We start from the raw sequence: 23,988 nt of genomic DNA on the forward strand, positions 1-23,988 counted from the left end.
GTCTTCGAGCATCTTTTCTGCTCAACAGGTCGTCGAACTCATATGAATACATAAATCTTTCTAGCCACATTGCCAACATTACCTCGTTAGGTAGCTCGCTAGACACTAAAAATACCTGGTTAAGGTTCAGAAAAGGTTATGGTTAAGGTTAGGAGAATTCAGAGGTTACAAAACGTCAGCTAACATTCGCGAATATTACCTAGCTAATGAAGGTGAACACTGCGGTCGTGTTGATCGACCCATCCGCCGCCTTGCCAGCTTCCTCGTCCAAACTTTGTCGCTGCCTTAACACAACACCACAGTGATGTTATTTACAGGACCACTAGAGGGCGCTTAACTTGAAAACAAAACTATAGGTCGTAATAAGCTGCTGTGCCAATAACATGGTTTTATTTATTCTTTTTTTTTTGGCTGCAGGACAGACTCAATAAATTCATCTGGAACGTCACGTTACACCACGGTCTGGCTGAATACTCTTTTCTGATTGGCTGGCAGGCGTGGGTTAAGACTACGAGTTCAGCTCACTGCACTAAAGTCATTTTTTTAAAAAAAGAAAAAAGTAGAGCCGTCAAAGTTTCTTCGTTATCAACTGCGGCAATTTTTTAATATAGTCTCCCTGTCTTTCCTTTGTATCGTCGATAAATGCCCTCAAACGGTTTCCAGGCATGACATGGAGGCAGACCCACTTTTTAAAAACTTTGATTTTGTGTTACTTGTTAAGAAAACAGGCTTTAACACCATCATACAGAAATATCACAGCTGCAGATGACATGTGGCTTGTGTATGAACCTTTTGCCTGTAAAGAGTTGTTATAAAATAATATTCAAACAGTGCATCAACAAGTGTCTCAGTTTTCTAACTGGGGATGTCTTCATTGATGATGATGATGATGATGATAATAATAAGATAAGCTTTAAATATGAGGAAAGAAGCAGCCGGACACACAGCACGTATAAAAAATTAGACCCCTTTTATTGTGTTCTCATATATAAAAGAAATACAAAAAAGAAACATCGACACCGGGCGAAGGTCAGAGCGGGGCGGGGTGTATGGGCGGGGCGGGGCGGGGCGGGGCGGGGCTGGGATTGGTCGGTGGCCGGGTGACATAAAAAGGGCAAGTGGATACGACAGGAGGGATGTCAGACAGTCCGAGGGGGTTGGTCAAACGGACAGCGAACAGATGAGGGTGGATGAACACAGAACGCAACGGTCCCGTCCAGTCCCTCCCTCCCTCCCCACCTCCTCCTCCTCCTCCTCCTGGTTCTCCTCCAAATCGGAGTTTTAGCTCCACAAATCATTCCCCGAGCCGGAGCTGCTTTGGCGGCAGGAATAATCTCATTGGTTGAGCTAAACTTGAACGGGCGGAGCCAAAGAACAACAGCTTTTCTGAGTGCGTTTTCCTCACTTTTTCTTTTTTTTTTTTTTTTGGTCAGTTTTTGCCTCAACTATGTTTTTGTTTTTTCACCTCCACCTCTGTTTTTTCACAAGTGGGAGTTTGGTTTTGACAAGCTCCAACTTGAGATGAACGCAGAATATGTGTTTTTTTTCCCTCTTCCATTCATTGCAATGGGCTAATCTGGTCGGTTTGAACTTAATCTCATGCCACTAGAGATTATCCATATATGGGATGGAGTGAGTGCCCGGGGGCGTGTGAGGGGGGTCACCAAATGATTAAGACAATGACTCGACCTTTAAAATATCATGTCATATGTCATATTTTCTGTGCATATTATTTACTGGAGGAGATGCAAACAGGTGCAAAATTAGCCGCTATTTTGTTTTCAGAAACAGAAATCAACAAATGAGACATGAATGCTGAATGAAAAACCATAAACAGAAGGCATTTTCATTGTCCTGCTTAAAAACAGTGGATTTAGCTTGTATTTAACATTACTGTTATTATTATTAGTACCATTATTAATAATAAGAATACAGAAGCAGCTGTCTTTCAGCAGAGGTGTGGAGAGCAGCGAGGAGACAGACGCTGTTTCTTCCAGTCATAACAGCAGTTCACTTTATTGCTGACAGGAAATATGTTCATAGACCTTTGTATTAATGCACCGTCCTGTGTGGAGGAACTACACCCTCACATTCCCGCGTGCCACGCTTCACACATCAGCTATCCGTTTTATATTTTTTCTCTTTTACAGAGGCGAGAGGCAAAATCCAGTCCTTTGTAAATGAGGCGTTTCTGACCGGGGAAATGAAAAAAAAAAAAAAAAAAGCCTTTTGGTTTGTGAATTTTTGAGATGAAAAATCAAATCGCTATTCTGTTTTCATCTCTGGCTCTCTGTTTCTAACACACTGCCTCAGTGTGCTGTTCCCGAACGCTTCACCTCACCTCACCTGGCGCTCTGTGGGTTCGCCTCATTTTGTACATCGGGTGTAACGTTTTTTTTTTTAGATGCATGTGGCCCACACACATTCAGATTTGAGCCTCAGTGTGAGGGCGTGTGTCAGGCCACGTCTGTCTGTGATGTTCGGTGTTTTGGTTTGGTGTTAGTGTGTGTGTGTGTGTGGAGCCTGCTCTTTAGCTATAGGTTCATGTAAATCCATGGTCGTTACCCCCAGAAGCAGCCGTGTGATTGGCTCACGGTTTGAAGAAGCCACGCCTCTGGTTCGTTATTCTGTCCGAGCACAGACACGACTTTCCTCTGTTGGTGTGGCTCTGCTAACCATCAAAAAGGATGAAAAGTCAAACTTTACTGGCTTCGGTTTTGTCACAAGCTTTTGACATTTTTTCGCGGATGAAGCCTTTACAGCTCCTGCTCCAAAGTCACGATCTGATGGTGCGTTTACGAGCAGACCACGGTGGGAGTTTGAAGCTTTGCATGGGACAGAGAAATCTAGTTTTAGCCAACAATGCATAAATAAACCTATAATAATATAATAGAACGGCTGCTTCCTCCGCTCTTACCTCTTGACTTTTTCACCAGGCTTCAGTTTAAACCCGGTCCCTTGGCCCCGCCCACTGAGGTTTAACTCAACCAATGAGATTATTTGTGCCCGTAGAGCGGCTCTGGCTCCGGGAAAACGTCCGTGGAGCTAAAACTCCAGTCCGCCCTTCAGGACAGCTCAGTCTTGTCAGCCGCTTCGGCGTGGTGCCCCCCTCCCACCTCGGAGCCGGCGGCCGCTAACAACGTCCTCCTGTTGTAGTGGTGGTGGCCCTTCATGATGCCCGAGTTGTTGTTTTCGTTGAGGATCTGCTTCTGCTTCTGCCGGTTGAGCGACTGCACCAGGCCGAGCACCACGGCGGCCAGCGAGTACTGGCCGGGGTTTTTGCGCGGCTGCAGGATGAGCGGGTTGGGCTGCACGCGTTCCAGCAGGAAGTGCGTTCGGATTTTGCCCTCCTGCTCGCTGATGCCCTTCACGTAGATCTCGCCGCGGTACTCGAAGGCGAAGCCGCGCTCCTTCAGGATCAGGTAGGTCTCCTCGGGCACCTGGATCTTGCCGCTCACGCCCGTGCTGTCCATGCGGCTGGCCAGGTTCACCGTCTTCCCCCAGATGTCGTACTGCGGTTTCTTGGCGCCGATCACGCCCGCCACCACCGAGCCGTGGGCCATGCCTGCAGAAGAAGAAGAAGAAGAAGAAGAAGAAGAGGAGATGAAGATTTAAACTATATCGTCCCTGCAGAGAAATTGGTCTCCTTTTTCGGTCGATGTTTTACAGAAGTGTGGTTAATGGGCTTGGCGAAGGAAGTCTCTGATGCTGGGGATGATTGTTGCACAAAGGCTCAAGTCAGCGTCTCGCCCTGCTCTCAGAGCTGATTGGCTGATATGTTTTTGGCTATTCGGGGCCCCTTCCTTGCCGACCTGGATGAGACCAGGACAGCTGACAGATAACTGGTAGCTTTATTGTTTATTGGTTTATCCATTCATTTATGTACCTGTGTACTTAATTTGTCTATTTATTTAGTCAATTTTTTCTCTCTTTTCCTTTTTTATTATTTATTTTATTTTTATTTATTTACTTTTTTAAAATATTTTTTTCTCTAATTTATCATTATCATCATTATTATTTTTATTTATTTATTTACTTATTTTTAAATTAATGAATGAATTATTTATTTTTCCTAAACTAGTGTCACAGATATTTTTTTTCTAATTTCATTTTAAATGTCTGAGCCGGGGTGTTGTTATTGTTGTTGTTATTGTTGTATCTTTTTTTTCTTAAATATAAAATAATAAATAAAAAAAAATATATATATAAAAAAAATAGGCTAGGGGAAGGCTAACAGTTTAATTACAATAAGCTTTCAGACACACACACACACACACACACACACACATAGCTGTTGCATATGAAAGCAAACTGTAGGCCTACATATCTTCTAAATGTAGTCCTATTCAATTGAGCTCCAAGTGTTTTTTTTTCCCCGTTTTCCCATCGTTATAGCTCGATGGCTATTCCTGGGAAGTCTGTTTCCCGGGATTAAACTGTTCCTGTCCATATATAACTTTGTGATGGTTTGAGCTCCAGCCCCATCGCGTCGAGGTGAAGAAAGACAGGCTGGAAACCTCATCGAATCACACAGAAACTGGAAGTCGGGATGGACAGACTGTGTCGGAGAGGAGTGGGAAAATCTATTTTTTGAGTAGTTTTGGGTGAACTGCCCAGAAAAGTTGAGCTGTATCAGGTTTTGAGCCGTCCTGAACACCAAGGGTATAAAAACACAACGTGATGTGAAAAACAAACAGCAGCTTAGGGACTCATAAATCCGTCTTCAGAGGACGAATGAAAGAAAAGACAAACAAGAAACAGAGACAAAAGGGGAGGGGGGTGCGGGGGGTGATGAGAAAGAGGTGGATGACAAAGGCAAACAAAAAAAAATAAATGCATTTTCTCCAAGAACAAAAATGTAAAGAGGAGATGGATGAAAAGGAGGGAAAAGGTGATGGAAAAAAGATGAAATACGGAGGATGAAACAGGAGAAATGAAGTGTTTTCCCAGCTCTTACCGATCCTCAGCTCAAAGTTGTTGAAGGAGTGCTTGTTGATCTCCTGGATGCTCTCGTTGAGGGCGATGGCGAAGTCGGCCAGCGCACACAGGTGACCCCATTTGTCCTCACATTGCTGCCGGAGCGAGAGACGGGGGGAAAAAAAAGAAAGAGAGAGAGAGAGAGAGGAAACGTCTGCATCAGATCAGAGTCGAGCCTCGGCTCACATCAGGAGAGGCGGCAGATCACATTGGAAGTGTGTCACCTGAGGGACGTGTCAGGAAGCGCCGCGTTAACCCTGCGGCCCTGAACGCATCACGCACACACACACGGCGGTGCGTTTACTGAGCCTGTTAGCCGACCACGTCCTCCCTGCAGAGTTCACATCACCACTTCGACTGACATTTACACAGCTTCCACTGGAGCCTGATGTTTTAATTGTTGGATTTGTCAGACTGATCTTCCTTTTTGCCAGACAGGGGGCGCTGCAGCACGCCACGCACGGTTTGTCGGTGTGTGGAGGGTCTTTGCTGAGTCATGAATGTTTGTGTGTGTGTTTGCATGCAGCCTGTCTGAACTGAAATTAGGTTTTAGCCTTTCCAGTAATACAGAAATTAAGGCAAAGACCACTTATGTAGTTAAAGAACCGTAAGGACGTTTGAGGATTTGTCAAGGTTTTATTGGTGGAAATCTGAATTTACAGCAGGATGATGATGTCACTGTTTAAGATGCTGTGTTTTACAGGAGGCAGAGGTCATGTGAGGTCATTTCATGGGGACTTGGGAGAAAAACTCATCTGCTGTCATCAGATCACTAACATGCTAAGATCGTCTTCCTTTTGTGTTCGTATCATTTTATAATTAATAGTTTTTCTTGGCAGGTGGTAGTCCTGTTCAGACCAAAGATTCACGATATAGGGAGAAGCTGGAGCGGCCGGTGGCGTCACCGGAGGCTGATTTTAGACAGATAGACTAGAGTCTTTATTGTCCTGCAGGAAATTTGTTTCCACAGCCCGTACGACACAGAAACACACAGATAACCATCCTGCAACATACAGATGTACATACAAATAAACCTTCAGCCGTCCCTTTGCATGCATCCCACACACAGATAAGCCTGGATTTTTTCAGTGCAGACAGACAGACAGACAGACAGACAGGGGTGCTGACTGTGGGCTGAAGGGGTGATCGGTTTATTCACTGTTGAAAATGCAAAGTGTGTGTTGGCTCGCTCATTGATTTTAGCATAGTAAGGCACGCCACCCGTTTCAACAGCCAATCAGGTCATGGCAAAAGTCAGTCATCAGCGATGACATCACTACTCTGGGAACAGAGCCTCTCTCTATTTTTTTTTTTTTAAGTTTTCATTGTTTCATTAATACTAGAAATGCACTATCCCCATGTCCTCATTCATATGTGAAGACGCGACAAATAATATCCAGCTACAAAAAAAAAAAAAAAAGGAAAAAAAAGAAAAACATGTCATTGCTATGGAAACGATATCCTGCTCTCATCGGTGTAAACTTTATTATTTTGGAAATAATTGCAAGTTTCAACTCGTTAGGTCGCACATCTTTGGTCTGAACCGGCCTGAAGGAAGCAACCTGAAGACATCACTGTGGGCTTTGAGCGATTCCCGTGAGAATCAGCTTTATTTTTCACATTTTACAGACAAAATGATGAGTCACTTTTTCTCTTTTCTCTTCTCTTTTCTCTTACAATGAACTTGAACTCTAACCCAGGCACTGTGATGGAGGGTATCTGTGTTCGAGTATGCCGACCTCCTCTCTGGAAGTTCAGAGTATCTTAACAGCCACTGAAATATATCCGAGGGTATACCCAGTTCTACCTCAACAATCTACCGTCCTACTTACCCTAATCCTAACACACCTGATACAAACTTGAGCAGTGACTTTGGATGGTCCAAATAAAAGGTGATCGCCCCCCCAACATGTCAGTTTAGGCTCCTGCCTGAGATGCTCAGAAGACCAAATGAGTCACAAATCTTTGTAAAAGTGGCATTGGCTTGCTAGAATATATAAAAAAAAAATAATTAAAATGTCATTACAAAATGCAGATGCCACAATTTGAACGAGGAGCTTGTGAAACTGCGAGGGGCAAGCTGTCTCCTTTGTGATTTATACAGCAGAAGAAAATGTGGCAGATATCATGATTCATTTTTCAGACCCACATTATGTATTGTTGTTCACTATCATCCCATCCCATAACAGGAAGACATTAAATCAAAGTATTTTGGACAGAAAGTCATTTTGTACACTTTGACTGATGGTGCTGCATGCAGGTGAAACTCAATCACCCCAGTTTGGTCCCGGTTCAGTTTGAAGATCTCACCTGTTTCTCCGGGGAGAGACCGGAGACGGCCATGTACGTGCTGCCGATCGTCTTGATCTTCTCGATGTCCTGGAAGCGGTCTTCACCCAGCAGCTACGGACACAACAAGAGGACAAAAACACTTTAACGGCAAGTCTACGTACTGACTGCGGCTTTTTCTGCTTGTTTTCCTTAAATCAAAGATCCTTGAAAAGCGTCATGTCGTAGCTGCTCATATTAGACCCCATTAATCCTGTCAGGAGTTTAAACGTGACCTTCTTGCAGCCCACAGTCCCTCCAGTGAATCAAGGTGCTTCAGGGTGGTGGCACGTCTTTGCATCCCGTTCTTATTGTTCTTATCTTCCAATTCAGAACAATTTTCCGCTTAGCAGTAACCCAATGTTCGAAATCTCATTTTCCTTACAGACAGCCCAGCTTGGCTTCACAATCACACCTCGGAAGTCTAGAAGAAACCCTGCTGTAGTCCTGGAGGCAGTGGAGGCAGAATGTGCCAGGGTTGGCCTCAGGTTGAATGCAAATAAGACCGAGGTAATCACTGACGACATCCCCCTAGGACCACCCGCCTCTCAAGACAGCAGGAGGCGATGTTCTGGCAGAGGTTAGCGACTTCAAGTACCTGGGTTCTTGGGTCAACTAAACGGAACAGGACCTTAAGGTGAGGAAGGCGCGAGCATGGAGGGCCCTGAATCGCATGACTAGTGTGTGGGGTAAGAACAACTACACCGAACCTAACCTGTCTGAGACAAGCGACACAGGTTTTTCACTAAGATGCAGCAGCGACAAGGAATGCTTGATGACCCCCTGTGGTTTGTGCTCGAAATCCCAGGACACAAAAACAAAGTCATGATGTCACATATAAATAACATTCTAGAAAAACAAGATCACCTTGAATGTGACCGTAGAGAAACGGTCAGAAAGCTGCGGGCACGGGAGGGGGCAAGGTACAAGACTTACCAAGCCATCAACCCAGATATGACCATCCACCCACTCTATTGCAGAAATGCCCCTTTTATAGGAGACCATCTGAGAATAACCTTCACCCGGTTCAGGTTATCTGCTCATAAGTTACGAGTAGAAATGGGGAGATGGAGCCGTACCCCACCAGAACACCGCTGCGGGACTGGTATACAGAATGAGGAACACGTACTTGTGTGTCCTCTTACACAGGAGATCCGGACAAAATATGGACATTACTCTACCCAACTGAAGTCACTCTTCATGAACACCGACAAGAGACTTCTAATGATGTTACACGCTTGCTTGGCAGAGTTAGAGCATCAGCAAGTGGATTAATGTTCTAAGTCTGTATTGTTTTATTGCTGTTATTATTCCACGAATGTCATGATTGTACAGTATCTGACTTTTGGAAATGATCAAAAATTGATATTTTAATGTTTGGACGCAAATATTTTATATTGTTGTCAATAAAATTAACTAACTAATTAACTGTGGAACTCCAATCCCCCTCGACACATCAAGCTGAGCTTCTTCCATGCAGCCGTGGAGTCTGTCCTCCTATATGGCTGTGAAACCTGGACCCTGAAGGCCACCCTGCAGACGTCCCTGGATGGGTGCTACACCACAATGCTGGGGGGGAGGTACCAAGGCTGAGTGAGAGAGTGACATCGAGGAGGGTGAAACTTGATGGCCACTGCCACAGACACCACAAACTCTGTTAGCCAACACATGGGCACCGATTAACAGGACGTCCCACACCGACATACACTATATTACCAAAAGTATTCGCTCACCTGCCTTTACTCATACTATGAACTGAAGTGCCATCCCATTCCTAACCCATAGAGTTCAATATGATGTCGGTCCACCTTTTGCAGCTATTACAGCTTCAACTCTTCTGGGAAGACTGTCCACAAGGTTGAGGAGAGTGTTTATAGGAATTTTTGACCATTCTTCCAAAAGCGCATTGGTGAGGTCACACACTGATGTTGGTCGAGAAGGCCTGGCTCTCAGTCTCCGCTCTAATTCATCCCAAAGGTGTTCTATCGGGTTCAGGTCAGGACTCTGTGCAGGCCAGTCAAGTTCATCCACACCAGACTCTGTCATCCATGTCTTTATGGACCTTGCTTTGTGCACTGGTGCACAGTCATGTTGGAAGAGGAAGGGGCCCGCTCCAAACTGTTCCCACAAGGTTGGGAGCATGGAATTGTCCAAAATGTTTTGGTATCCTGAAGCATTCAAAGTTCCTTTCACTGGAACTAAGGGGCCAAGCCCAGCTCCTGAAAAACAACCCCACACCATAATTCCTCCTCCACCAAATTTCACAGTCGGCACAATGCAGTCTGAAATGTACCGTTCTCCTGGCAACCTCCAAACCCAGACTCGTCCATCAGATTGCCAGATGGAAAAGCGTGATTCATCACTCCAGAGAACGCGTCTCCACTGCTCTAGAGGCCAGTGGCGGCGTGCTTTACACCATTGCATCCGACGCTTTGCATTGCACTTGGTGATGTGTGGCTTGGCTGCAGCTGCTCGGCCATGGAAACCCATTCCATGAAGCTCTCTGCGTACTGTACTTAATCTGAAGGTCACATGAAGTTTGTAGCTCTGTAGCAATTGACTGTGCAGAAAGTCGGCGACCTCTTTGCACTATGCGCTTCAGCATCCGCTGACCCCTCTCCGTCACTTTACGTGGCCTACCACTTCGTGGCTGAGTTGCTGTTGTTCCCAAACGCTTCCATTTTGTTATAATAGAGCTGACAGTTGACTGTGGAATATTTAGGAGCGAGGAAATTTCACGACTGGATTTGTTGCACAGGTGGCATCCTATGACAGTTCCACGCTGGAATTCACTGAGCTCCTGAGAGCCGCCCATTCTTTCACAAATGTCTTGTTTCACAGTCTGCATGCCTGAGTGCTTGATTTTATACACCTGTGGCCAGGCCAAGTGATTAGGACACCTGATTCTGATCATTTGAATGGGTGAGCGAATACTTTTGGTAATATAGTGTACGTGGACATACTGAGGAGGGATGCAGGAGCGGAGAGTTCTGCGGAACGAGTCGGATGTATGGAAGACCGAGATGATCGGAGAATCCGTTGGCAAGCTCGTCTGAGGATGACCTAATGATGAACCCATCTAGTTTGTCTCCTGGCTCACACAGTGCAGGACCTTCAGGAACCCAGCTCTGTGGTGGCTGATTTCTTAGGGTGGTATGAGTCTTCCTTTTTAACCTCCTTTTTAACCATTAACGTGGCTAAACCCAAAGAGATGATTATAGATTTTGGGAAGAATCCTGCAGTCATCTCCCCTGTGGTCATACAGGATCAGACAGTGGAAGTCGTCAATCAGTATAATACCTTGGCACTCTGATTGATGACAAGCTGACCTTTGAGCCCCAGGTTGACGCCATGTGCAAAAAAGTACATCAGCGAATGTATTTTTTTTTTCGCAAGCTCTGTAATTTTAATGTGGACAAGACTTTTAGGAAAATGTTTTATTGAATCTGTGCTTACGTTTTCTTTTATCTGCTGGTATGACTCAATCAGCATTAAAAACATAAATCAACTGCAAGGTCTGACTAAAGTCTGCAGTAAGGTGGCAGGGGTGAGCCTAAACTGCCTAAATGACCTTTGCAATATCAGGACCTTGAGGAAAGCCCGTGCTCTACTCGCCAGTCAGAGCCACTCGCTTTTTAAAGAGTTTATGCTGCTTCCTTCCGGCAGAAGATATATTGTGCCAAGGTGCAGGACCAAAAGGCTGAAAAACTGTTTTGTTCCTGTTGCTATTGGACTTCTGAATGGCACAAAGTGATTGTTGGCACTTGTCCTTTGTTTGCACTTTTTATCTGTTGTTTGTTTTTGTTATTGTTGTTGTCCTTGCTGCTGGCTGTAAGACAAATTGCCCCTAGGGGATAATAAAGATAAAGATATCCTTGAACTAATTAACAGCAAGTGTTGATTTGCTCTTTACACTGAACCATAATCCCTTTGCCAATCGTTATCTGCAACAAACTCCAAGTCCCTCCCACACTGTTTGATTGACAGGTGATCTATGGGAAAAGCAGTGCAGAGATACCAAAGTGATTCAGTAAACCAATATAAACTACAGCAAATAAAACGATAAAGTAAAACTGAGCAGAAATACAGTTTTTCTGTGTACTTTTGGCTAAAATAATTGCATATAATTTGCCAAATGCTACATTTTGTTTTGTCATCAAACATGCTTTCCTGCACTTTTCACTTCTTATGTAAACACCCAAACTATTCTGAGCTGCAGCAGACATTTTCAACCAGAAGGAAAATATTTCATTATTTGTCGATATGCCAGTAATCCATAATTATTAATTGCAGAAATGAAAATTGCAAATGCGATTACAGGATACATTGTGCTGCCCTAATCATCTCCTATAAAAAATAACCTTTAAAAAATATCGAGTGCCATTCTAATCTCATTATCTTCTGCTAATCTCATGTGCCACTCTGCAGCCGCCGCCGTCTCCGTCTCTTCGGGCGTCTCCAGACGGAGAAAAGACAAGTCTCTTCTTGTTTGAGGCGAAGGCTCTGAGAGCGAGGAGGAGCCGAGCTCAGCTGGTGTCTGTCTGGCTGCAGACGCGCTCGGCGACTTTGACATTTTCTGTCAAAAACACAGTTCAGTCGGCCTGAAAGCCACGAGGCGTCGCCGGCTCCCATCTGTCCACCAGCAGCCAGGAGCTCCAGGAGTGTGTGAGCGGAGTGTGAGGCGAGTGTGTGTGCGGAGTGTGAGGCGAGTGTGTGTGCTGAGTGTGAGGCGACGGGCTGCTCCTGCTGCTGTGATGGTGATTCCCAGGGTGTCATCATTTAGGAAACGGAGAGCAACACCAAATTAGTCTGGCAAACACACTTCAGCTGTGACGGCTGGAAAACCTCCTTCTCAAACCGAAACACGAATGATGGCTGAGTTTTATGTTGGTGCTTAACACACAGGTGATCATTTCTCCTTCTGGGGATCAATCAAGTTATCTGTCGTCTTATCATTTTACTTTCGTTTCTGTTGGATTTCTGCTCTGATTATCAAGTTTACTCCTCTCTTTCCTTCCTTTCCTTTCCTCCTTAATTTATCCTTTTTCATAGTCTCTATGTCATTTGAAATTTGCATTGTCTCCTTTTTAAAACTTTTTTTTTTGCCATTGTTCTTTGTTTCTTTATTTTCTTTGTTTTAAGTAGTATTGTTTATTTCATGTGTCTTTGAGTACTAAGAACTACTATACCATACAAATAAAACATATACAGGGTGACCCAAAAAAACAGGAACTTTTTAACAATCCAATAAAACCAAGAGTGATGGAAGAAAAATATTTTATTCATAGTAATTGAAACCTGAAAACATGCCATTTAAGAAACAATGATGGAATTTTCATTTTTTAAAAATTGTGCTGCCACTTGCTCATGTCTGCCAATACGCACTTCAAAAATTCCCGTTTTTTTGGGTCACCCTGTATTTATTTATTTACTTGTTTATTTATTTGGTGGGCTGCTGTGAAATCTGCTGATATTCATGCTGCCTGGAGGATGAAACCTGATCATTTCAGCAGAGTCTGGAGACATGAAGGCCTCCGGGAACGCCGACCTCATCCCAACCCGAACCTTAATCACACCAAACTGTCGGCGTTCCCGCGGGTCGGTCTTCCCTGCAGCGCCCCCAGCAGGCCCAGCTGTGTTAGTAATCAGCCCCTTTGAACTGCCACTGTACAGCAGATGTGCTAAACAAATAAACTTGCCTTGCCTCATTTGTTGAAATGACTTCACAGTTTGTGTTTGTTAGAAACAGACAGGAGTTTGGGCTCAGACTGAGTGGGGGAAATGTGTTCAGTGTTACACTTCTTTCTGCTCACCAGCAGAGGTCGCTCAAGCTCAAAGATTATCTAATGCCCCCTTTAAAACCTGCTGGGAGGCATTTAGAAAACAACACACTTCATGTTTTACATTGAAGCTGTTAAATACCGGCTGAGAAGCAACATGATGCATGGCAACCTAAATCTGACTGGATATCAAATAAGATATAAACCACTGGAAGAGTCACTTTGCTGAACACTGCATCTGTCACAACTAAGACTAAGACTTGACACCATCCAGTGTTTGGAGATCAGCTGACTCGCAGGTTTTCTGAAAGATTAAAGGCTCTATTTTAATGATCTGTAGAGCTCGGTGCAGGGGGTCCACGTCCACTTTTACTGCTTTAACTGCAGAAAAAAGGCTGTTTGCTCCAGGCTCCTGGCTCTAAAGGCTTGCACTGAGCCTCTTCATTAATCCTGGCTGTGTTTTGGGCGTAACATGCAGTGAACCAATCAGAGCGCCGTCTCCCGTCCCCTTTAACAGCCAGGTGTGTCTCACCTTGGTGGGCTGCTGTTCTAATGGAGGATTCTCCAGGTAAGAAGGAAGGAGACGGAGTGAAAGCTCCCGAGCAGATCAGGACTCCATCTGAGCTCCCTGAGGTGAAGCAGCGTCCCTGTGTGTGGGACAAGCAGAGCGGACGCTCGCCGGCGCCCCCTATGTAGGCCACCATCACTGTCTGATAGTGAGGTTCAGACAACAGAGAAACCTGCAGCACTGACCTCAGAGCTGCTGTTTGTTGTCCACAAGAGACTTTGCTGTTTGGACAACGTGGACGCTTTATGGGGAAACGACAACTGAGCCGCTTGGAAACTAGAAAAGACACTTGGGTTGAGTTTGATGCCTCTTTGCACCGGGTGGAAGAGAAGATGCTTTTCTGGCTGAATTAGCCAAGAAAATTAAAAACTGTTTCCTTTGAGAATCAGTTGCCAGTTAATCTCAGTGCACAATAATTCACAAAATTAATTCACAAGGCAACAAAACATGCAGACACACACAGCCATACACAGCCTGTAGAGACTGTGCAGACTTTTCTACCTGAAATGACACCTTTTTTTTTTTTTTTTTTTTTTTTTAGACACGGCTCCACACAGACGTGGGCTCTGCTGCCTTTGCTGCCTTGCATCATCAGATTGTGAAACCCTCCGGGGGGCAGGGCTGACGTCTCTGGACTGAAACTCTGCTCAGAAGTCGGCAGCGCGCTTTTCAAAGTCTGCCGCTCTCACCTCGTCGAAGTCGGCGATGATTTCGTTGAGGAGCCTCAGGCACTCGACTCCCTGGTTGTTCATCTCGGTCTGGGAGTAGAAGTCTGCGAAGCCCGGGATGGAGGCGAACATGACGCCGACGGCATCGTACGACTGCGAGTACAGCTCCTGTGAGGACACACGGCACACAGGCCACCGCTTGGCTTTACAACCGATGGAAAGGCAATACAGTTTTACTTATTTGCAATTTATGACTCATGTATCGTTTGTCACCAGATGAAGTGATGACGGCTAATTTTCATCAGGTCATAGTGATGTAAACCTCTGCCTATTGCTGACTGGAGAGGTTATATTCAAAAATGTGATATTAGTTTTTAGAGAAGAAACATTCCTCTGCTGTATGTGCTGATGTTCAAACAACCTTTTGGAAAATTTTTGGGAAAACAGAGATCCTGACACATGAATGCAACATGGAAAATACAACTAAAATAACACAGGATATTGATTTATAATGTAATAATAATCATTTAAATGTATTTATTTCTTTAGGTTAACCCTTTTTATGCATATTACCCTGTAGAGTGCATCAGAGTGCATTATAAACAATATGTGTTTTTTTTTTTTTTTAAATCAAAATTGTATTTTCATTTTCAATTTGAATAACAAAGAGAGCATGAGCGAATAATACAGAGGCACAGGGAGGTAAAATAACAAACAAGAAAAAAAAACAGGAAATTAATTATAATAATAATAAAAATAATTAATTTAAAAAAGCAAAGGCATTGAGAAACAATGTAAGAACACAAGGTAGAGAATTAGGAATAAAGCTGATCAAAAATTAATAGGGGTGGTTAAAAAAATAATTATATATATTTAATATGTGGTCATAAATAAATGATGATTTATTAGATCAAATCAGATTTTTTTTTTTTTTTTTTTTTTTTTTTTTTGGAGTTAACCCCTTCCTTTCCTCCTGCATCCTGCCAGCCGCTGTCAGGATGCAGCCTGCTGCTCTGTGACACAGCAGATCAGCACTCAGTTGTTGTTTTTCTCGTGGCGTGTTGTTGTTGTTGTTGTTGTTGTTGTGTAATGATGCTGATGCGTAAGTGACTGACAGGGCTTGTTATTCACAGCCTTACACAACCAGCGCCGAGCCTTAATCACGACTGAAGGAGGCGAGCTGACAAAGAGCACATTGTAATCTGCAGCCGGGGGGCAGCAGCTGCACTGCGGCGCGCTCGCCAGCAGGGGGCAGTGTGGGCACGTGGCAGAGACACGCGGCAGCCCCATGCACCGGCATACTAATGCGCCATGCTGCAGTGACGGGGATGCGACCATGTCAGGTCACAGTCATTAGGAAAATAATGCAATAATAATAGATTGGTAAACGCCGTGTTCAGCCAAAGTTCGGCGCGGAGAGTTAATAATTCAGAGAGCTGCCCACACCGTGCCTGATTTCCTTTTTTAATGTAATCCAAACACTTTATTTTCCCCACAAAGGAAGCAAGTCTGACTTTTACAACATCCCAAGTGAAATCATGGAGGCTTTATGAGCTCTAAAGGATGTAAAAGCACATAAAGCAAATAAAATGTCTGCAGCAAAACGGGCAGTAAAAGTACGTTGAATTGAATTTTTGCAGTCCCTTACTGCAGCTCTGTTGTGTTATCAGACGGTTTTCTTTAGTTTAGGAAATGTTTAATTCATGGAAGTGACTTTATTTTAGGCTATTTAATGTGCTTTAGCTGTCATGGCCTTGAGATGAAACTTTTATCTGTGCAGTTGGAGTCTGAAAGAGGAGAGAGACACTGCAGAAAGTCTCCAAAGTCATTTCTTCTGATATTCACTGTTCAAATATCTTGTTTTTTCTTCAAACAAGGTCATAAAAATCTGCCAGTGGGATGAGATAATCCCACTTTTTTTTTTTCTTCCAGAAGTTTCTTGAATTAAGTGCCATTTTCTTGATCCTAGTGGCTGATCTGCCTTGTTTCAGCAGATTTATATGTGTTCCCGATGCAGTTTCAATAATGTTTTCCTGGGATTATTTCATGCCACTGGCCTATTTTATGCCTTGTTTGGAGAAAAACAAGATTTGAACCCTGAAGATGAGACTCATTGACTTGGTAACATGGACATTTTTCGGTGTTTCCATACTTGTGTGTGTGTGTGTGTGTGTGAGACAGGACGCACTGCTCTGCGCCAAAGCTTCAGTCAAAAACATCAAAAAAAAATGTGGCTGTAAATCTCACTCGGCTTTTTGTCGTCTGATTAATCCCTCGATCATCAACACCTCTTTAGCAGCCTATAAATAACCCAGTGCTTTTAGCACCGGCGCGGAATCTAAAATCACGGAACAATAAACAGCCTGATTAATAATGTAACGAGTGATTAGGAGCCGACCTATCCTAATGGATGCATTTTTAATCACAGCCTTTTTAATTAGGAGAAGGCTCGGGAGCGGAGTGATATCGCCTCTCCTCCCGCGGCGTTCATAATTCAGAGGCCGCCGACTTTTTGTTTGGCGAGAAGTTGACGGCGAGCGGAGGACGGGGGACGAGGACAGACGAGGACAATGAGGCGATTTGACTCCGGCGTGCGAGAACCGTCCCGCCCCGACGACCCGGACCAGTCAGCATCATCATCATCATCATCATCAATGAGGAGTTCAGGGTGCATTCAGCAAGCTGGGACATCGGAGAATCAGGTTGGAGGGTGAAGCTGCAGAATGAGGTCACCGTTGAATTTGATTGTCTGATGCTGACACTCAACGCACCATCAAGTGTTTTATTTCCATTTTATCCAGTTATGAGGGCTTCTCGAAATGCATGTTCAACACCTGGGTTGGAGGAAAGTCTAGGGCGCGGCCCCTCCGACTAAAAAACACTTCAGCTCCCAGGAAAAAACAGTAAACGTCCCTCAAACTGCAGCAAACAGCAGAGTGAGATACTGAAGCCTATATTCTCATATTTGAATGAGACAAAAAGGAAAAACTAGCGGGTGCTCACAGTTGTTAGACCCATAACGCAACAATAAACAGCAATATCGGTTTTCTAATCAGTGTGGTGTGTAATTGATAGTCATCTCCTCTGTGAACGATAAGGTCTAGGAAGCGGATCCAGTCTGTCAAGTGTTCGATAGATAATTAGAGAGGCCGAACATAAATATGGCATAAGATCAGACGATGCGGATTAGCCCGTGCCACGCCTCTTTCATTACGGCCATTACGGTAATGACAGTCTTCTGAAAGCGGAGGGCACGGAGTTTATTGATCTGTCTGTCGAGGCCGCTGATCGTCTCCAAACTAAAGGGCAAACGGACCATTTTCAGAAATTTTTTTAACACTGCTGTACCGTTTCCTTCCCACATGCTCTGCTTGTTGTATGCTTTCTGATTTATGCACAGTATGTTGATGCAAACTGACCTGTCCCTCGCTATAACGCGGTTCACCTTTCGCGGCCTCGCAGTTTCGCGGATTTTTTTTAGTGCAATTTTGCATGTTTTTTTTTTTTTATTTTTTTATTTTTTTTTTTTTTACAGCGCATTGTGTTCTGCGTCCTGATTGGCTAAGGGACTGTAGACCATTGTCAGTCAATCTCCTCTGTGCTGTGTCTCCTGTACAGTACAGAATGCGTTCATTCTATAATGCTGGACTTATTTTTCTACGAAGGTTTGAACTTTGAGAGTTTAAACAAGAGAGAAAAGTGAGAAAATGTTAATGCCCGTCTGAGAAAAGTGTATAAAGTGTGTAGTGAGGGGTTTTACAGCCTTAAAACATCTAGAATAATTGTAAAAAATAAAGCTGACTACTTCGCGGATTTATTGCGGGTTATTTTTAGAACGTAACTCCCGCGATAAACGAGGGACCACTGTACAGCGGATCGCAGCATTTCCAGCCTCGCCCTGAGGAGGAGCCAGCGCCGGTCGAACCCGGAAATGTCCTCACTAAGAAAGAGATTTTAACGAACATCCTCGGCTTGAAGCGCCCGTGCCTGAAGTAAACCCGGCAGCTGCTTATTTCTAACAGTAATTCTGAACGTTTGGTCCATTTACTACAGTTTGACACATTTTAAACCATTGTGCAAATCATAGAAGTATTAATACTCTCAAACATTATCAACATGTGGATTTTTGGTTGAGAAATCCACCTTATAACGTTCTGCTTCCTCTGTTTACAAAGGTGTGGACGTTCGTAAAACGGCAGCACTGTTTCCCCCAGGGACTATTTTCCCTGGCGGAGGGAGCGTTTCAATCCGCCTGCGATTTTCGCTGCGCTAAAGTATAAAATGACATCATGGAGCGTCATGTGCATATTGCTGGAGGTATATCCACATGTAAAACTTACAAATACATTACATCCATTTGACGCAAAATATCTACGCATTTTCTCATGTACGTGCGTCTTCATTAAAAGCGATAGACGAAGATGAAAAATGATTTTCTTACAACGTCACTCCTCATCACAGGCAAGGTATTTCATTTGCTTGTAGTTGCCTAGAGAGGATCAAGGACATGACACTTCATATTTGCTTGTGAAGTCTGAATAGAGGCTCTGATATCAAACTTCACTGTAATTTTAGGGGATTTTATTGTTTTGTTCTGAAGCTGCCAAACTTTGTCCTGACACCTGAAGCCTTTTGGTCAGAAGCTATTTTTTTTTTTCTTTTCCCTGATGTCTGATAAATGAAGCTGAGGACGTCATATAAGAGTAAAAAAAACAAAAAGAGTGACATGTTCTTGACATCAACTTCCCTTCACCTGATGGTTGAGTATCAGGATGAAACTCTTAAGCCAAATAAAGCGATTTCAGTTTTGTGATTGTTTGAAGATCGTTAGAGTTTGACCTGAAGTCTTCAGGAAAATGATGCTTCCCCTCTTAATTGCTCTCAGCTCGTTATGGAATGAATGACTGACTCTGGATTTATCACCAGTCAGTCTCTGCTTATAAAGTATTAACATTTTCAGGGCATAATCGTCCTTATTGATGGGATTTTAGGCAATTAGGAAATTTAGACAATTACTGAATCATTTTGTCATCGCTCTGTAAGAGAAGTCGTAGAACTGACCCAGATCTCTGTTCTCCTTACGAATCAAAGTCTGAGTGATTCTGCATGTTTACTGTTTAATATCTACAAAATATATAAACCTCATGTTCCTGCTGCTCTCCTCCTAAAGCGAGCAGTGGGGTTTCAGAGCTGCCACATCACTCCTCCTCCCTTTCCTCCAGCCGCTGCTTTCCATTCATTCCACTACGATATGAACATGAACTTTCAGAGCCTTCACACTTTCTTCACTCCAGTTTTCCATCAGCCGAATAAAGTCCTCCACATGAGTTTTCCTAAAAGCAGCAGCACTGTTGGGTTTTCAGGACTATTTCAAACCGAAACACTCCCTCCTCCTCCTCCTCCTCCTCCTCCGCCAGGGAAAATAGTCCTTAAGCAGGGAAACGTTTTGCTTTCCACAGCCAATTATCATAAATTTGATTATATGTTGTGAAATCTGTAGTTTCTCCACATGATTTGCAGGCCATAATCATCCTTGCTGATGATGACATGTAATATGTGGAGAAACTGTCCAAATTAACAATTATTGATGTAACTGGGTTTGGTTTGGTATTTCCTCTTTAATTGGTCATGTATTACTTTGGTCAGTATGATGCCTGTATGATGCTAAAATAAAATTAGTTCATTCATTCCATTTAAGGTTAAGTTTCTCTTTTTTTTAAGATTATTTTTGGGACATTTCTGCTTTATTGGACAGTCACAGTGGAGAGAGGGGGAGACATGGCCGGATTCAAACCCGGGACGCGCACACACTCTACAGCGGGACGTCCCAGGTGCGGCTAAGGATCAACAAAACTAACTTTGTAATAAGTTTGCAGGTTGAAAAAACTGAAATATTAAATGAATCGTGAATAAAAATACCTCGCAGGTGAATATGCTTTTCTAAATTATCTCATTTTCTTTGGTACTTCATCCACCTTGGTGTTACTAAACGTTGTGAAGCAGGTCGACGCCGAGTTTTGATTCAAATCAACGCCACGTCGGGCGAAGCTGACCTGATCTCCACAAACCGAGCGGCTGCAGGTTCATCCTATTTGCTCAGATTAAATCCTGCAGATTAATTTCAGTCCGGTCGCTGAGGGGAGAAGCTGCACACAGGAACCGACGACTTCAAAGTCGAGAGTGAAACACAAAGCGCAGCGACATCACGTCCGGGCTTTTCTTTGGGTTGAAGCGGCGCAGAGCGGCTGGCTTGGTAAACACCGTCATGCTGTGTGCAGTTTACTGACATCAGGATTGCAGGATTTCTGGGTGTTAAAGGGCTTAAAACTCCCAAACAGTCACCTCATGCTGTCATTGGGAGCCGCCGGCATGAGAAGCTGCCACGTGCGACTTTAAAAAACAAAACAAACAAACAAAAATAAAGAAATGTCATTTTCAACACATCTGTTTGTCTGGGTAAAACGTGTGCACTCTCAAAGTAGACACACAAAACCTGAAGCTGCACACAAACAAAACTCCAAGTGCAAAATAAGAGCGGCTGATCGAGATACAACAACACAAAGTTTGTCAAGTGGGACTTTATATTGGCCGGCGCACCACAAGCTGAGTCACCGCCGCCGAGTGAAAAACAAATCAATGTGTTCTCTCCTCCTGACTGACAACATATTATTAAAATCAAATCAGACGCAGGCGACCAAAAAAAAACAAAGCGCGCTGGTTTTACAAAGCTTTCCAGTCGGCTGAACCTCCCTCTCCCTCCCTCTCCCTCTCTCTCTCTCTCTCTCTCGCTTTGGCGACTCTATAAAGTTTTGTGAAAAGCAATTACAGAGTTCCTTCTTGGAGGACGAACACCGGAGGTTTCCAGAACGGCGTGTAACGAACACAGGAGGCTAATTGCGCCGCGAGGCTGCGGTGAAAAACGAGCTGAAGTGCTGCTCCGAGAGACCGGACAGAAAAACTGCGCTCGGTTTCTGACACGTCCAAGAACAAATCAGCTGGTTTTCGCTCCAGCTGGCGGTTGTTTTGCCCTCTGGAGATCACAGACAGCTGGGCACAGGTCACCCATTTTTAATTACTGCCACTGAAACCACAGCCTGACACACAATGACCGATTTTGACTGATTTTGTTGTGATTTTAACTGATTTTGTTGTGATTTTGGCTGATTTTGATTGTTTTGGCTGATTTTGGCTGATTTTGTTGTGATTTTGACTGATTTTGTTGTGATTATGACCGATTTTGACTGTTTTTGGCTGATTTTGACTGATTTTGTTGTGATTTTAACTGATTTTGTTGGGAGTTTGACTGATTTTGATTGTTTTGGCTGATTTTGGCTGATTTTGTTGTGATTTTGACTGATTTTGTTGTGATTATGACCGATTTTGACTGTTTTTGGCTAATTTTGACTGATTTTGTTGCGATTTTAACTGATTTTGTTGGGAGTTTGACTGATTTTGATTGTTTTGGCTGATTTTGGCTGATTTTGTTGTGATTTTGGCTGATTTTGTTGTGATTATGACCGATTATGACTGTTTTTGGCTGATTTTGACTGATTTTGTTGTAATTTTGACTGAATGTGACCAATTTTTGTGATTTTGACTGATTTTGACTGGTTTTGTTGTGATTTTGACTGATTTTGTTGTGACTTTTTAACAGGTTGTGGTGAGTTTGAGGTGCAGGAGCTTCAACAAGTACAGCTACAGAAAGAAAGTCTGCACAGCATGACTCAGATTTAGATTATATTTTCAAAAGCACTTTTTTATCTGGGGTTTGTGTTTGTTTTTGTATTTTGTATGATCAAAGTTCTTCCTAGCGTGCGATTTTTCCTAGTTTAAATCAAAGCCGTGCTCTAAGCGTGTGGGCGGAGCCGGGTGTGAGCGTGGTGGAAAGCGTCCCACCTCGTTGTCTCGGTCCTTCTCCAGGAAGTGCCGGGCCACGTGGCTGGGCAGGATGTTGCGCAGCATGTTCTCGTTGTGTTCTCGCAGCTCCTTCATCTCGTTGATCTCCTCCTTGGCCTGGACGCGCCACAGGAAGTCCAGCCGGGCCGTGTACTCCAGCTGCGGACCGACAAAACAAACAAACAAACAAACAAAAAGAACATTAACAGGTTAGCAGAGAGCCAGCCGGTTCACGCGGCAGGAACAGGAACATCTGGGAACAGATTCTTGTTTTTGATTGGCTCCAACATCACACCTAAAGTTAAACTCGCCCAATCTCCAGCGATGCATTCACTGCACCACCGGAATTACAGAGTTTCAGCTTCCAGCTTTTTGTTGTCTTTTTTCAAGCCCTGTAACTGATTCATGTAGACAGTCCTCTTGCCCCTAGTAGTTCTGTCATCTATGCCCGCATGGCCAGCCAGATTAGGTATAGTCTAGGCAGATACAATGCAGTAGAGACAAACAATGAATCTAGATGGCCTATCAAATCTGTTAGTACCAAGCTTCTCATGCTAAACTCCAAAGTTTGGCAAAATTTTGGTGATGGAAAATCTGGCTTGGTCATTTCCAGCAGGGTCCCTTGACCTCTGACCTCCAGATGTGTGAATGAAACTGGGTTCTCTGGGCAGCCACGGCTCCCCCCCTTTGCAGACACGCCCACCTTCTGCTAATCCCATGCAGTTTGGGCCCCAAAGCCTGCAGTCCACATGTGTTCTTGTGGCCTGTTGTAAAATGGTGTGTGTGTGCAGACTGGGGCCTAAACAGTCTTGGAGCTGCATCAGTTGGCTTTGACTGGAAAGCTGAGACTCTTGTGGATTCAATGAGCCACATTTGATTCCTGTGTGGTGATGTTCGCCCCCATAGCAGCCATTTCACTGCAGGCAGAGCATTTTGTCAAACTGGACATCGCTGTAGAAAATGACCTCTAGTGACCTCTAGGAGAATCACAGCCTCATCAAACTTTACAGACACAAACTAGAGAGCGAGGCCGTTCAGAGGAGCTCTGGTTTGCCAGGTAGATCGACTATAAAGGGGAGTTTCTGAGACATTTCCACAACAGAACGCTCAACATCCAATCACAGAAAAGTGCAGTTCTCACTGAAATCTCCAAATGTCAAACGTTTTTGACACCAAATCAAAGCATGAATTTTTCTGTAGTGTTCCTCAAGGTCTTGGTGTCCTCATGTGGTACTTTGGAGGGATTTTGGACCATGTTTATTAATTCCCAAATGGTCAAAAATGGTTAAATTTTGCACCAAATCTGTGTAACAAATGGTATCAACCCAACAACTTATACATGAAATAAAAACTAGACTACAAACACAAACTGGTGTCTTGTCCTCTCTGATTTCAGATTTGAGAGAAACAGGCCATTCTGACGTGGAATTTCAAAATTAAAGCTCTTTAAGTTGTCATGTAAAATTAATAATACAGAAAGGTTAAGACCGGAATTAAAATAAAGCTCAGAGTATGCATGCAAAAAGAAAAAAAAAAAAATCAAGTGTTTTGTGAAGATGATTTGTCGGTGTTTGTTGTGTGAAAATGCTGCATTTTATTGTGTTTGCCTGCATCTGGGATTGATTATTGATTGGTTTGATCAACCTCACTCCTGGCGAGGGCCCTTCCAACAGGCTTTGTGGTGAACAGCCGTGTAGATAAATTAACTTATTATTATAACTAAACAATGCGTCGTGTTTCTGTGCTTTCCCACATTTATCAAGCTCTGCAA

General features: G+C 43.8%; 1 protein-coding gene across 1 annotated transcript in view; it reads right to left on the bottom strand.

Annotated features, from left to right (window-relative positions):
* Positions 1–1,411: 1,411 nt before the first annotated feature.
* adcy8 (adenylate cyclase 8 (brain)) overlaps positions 1,412–23,988 on the bottom strand; it is a 149,867-nt gene continuing 127,290 nt past the window's right edge. Inside the window, exons 14-18 of the mRNA XM_030075106.1 lie at positions 22,218–22,376; positions 14,343–14,489; positions 7,288–7,380; positions 4,958–5,072; positions 1,412–3,565 (exon numbers count right to left, since the gene is read on the bottom strand). Of these exons, the coding sequence (XP_029930966.1) occupies positions 3,066–3,565; positions 4,958–5,072; positions 7,288–7,380; positions 14,343–14,489; positions 22,218–22,376 (1,014 nt within the window). The 3' untranslated portion in view covers positions 1,412–3,065. The remainder of the gene's footprint in view (positions 3,566–4,957; positions 5,073–7,287; positions 7,381–14,342; positions 14,490–22,217; positions 22,377–23,988) is intronic.

This window comes from Myripristis murdjan, chromosome 17 (genome assembly GCF_902150065.1).
Source record: "Myripristis murdjan chromosome 17, fMyrMur1.1, whole genome shotgun sequence".
Classification (NCBI taxonomy): domain Eukaryota; kingdom Metazoa; phylum Chordata; class Actinopteri; order Holocentriformes; family Holocentridae; genus Myripristis; species Myripristis murdjan.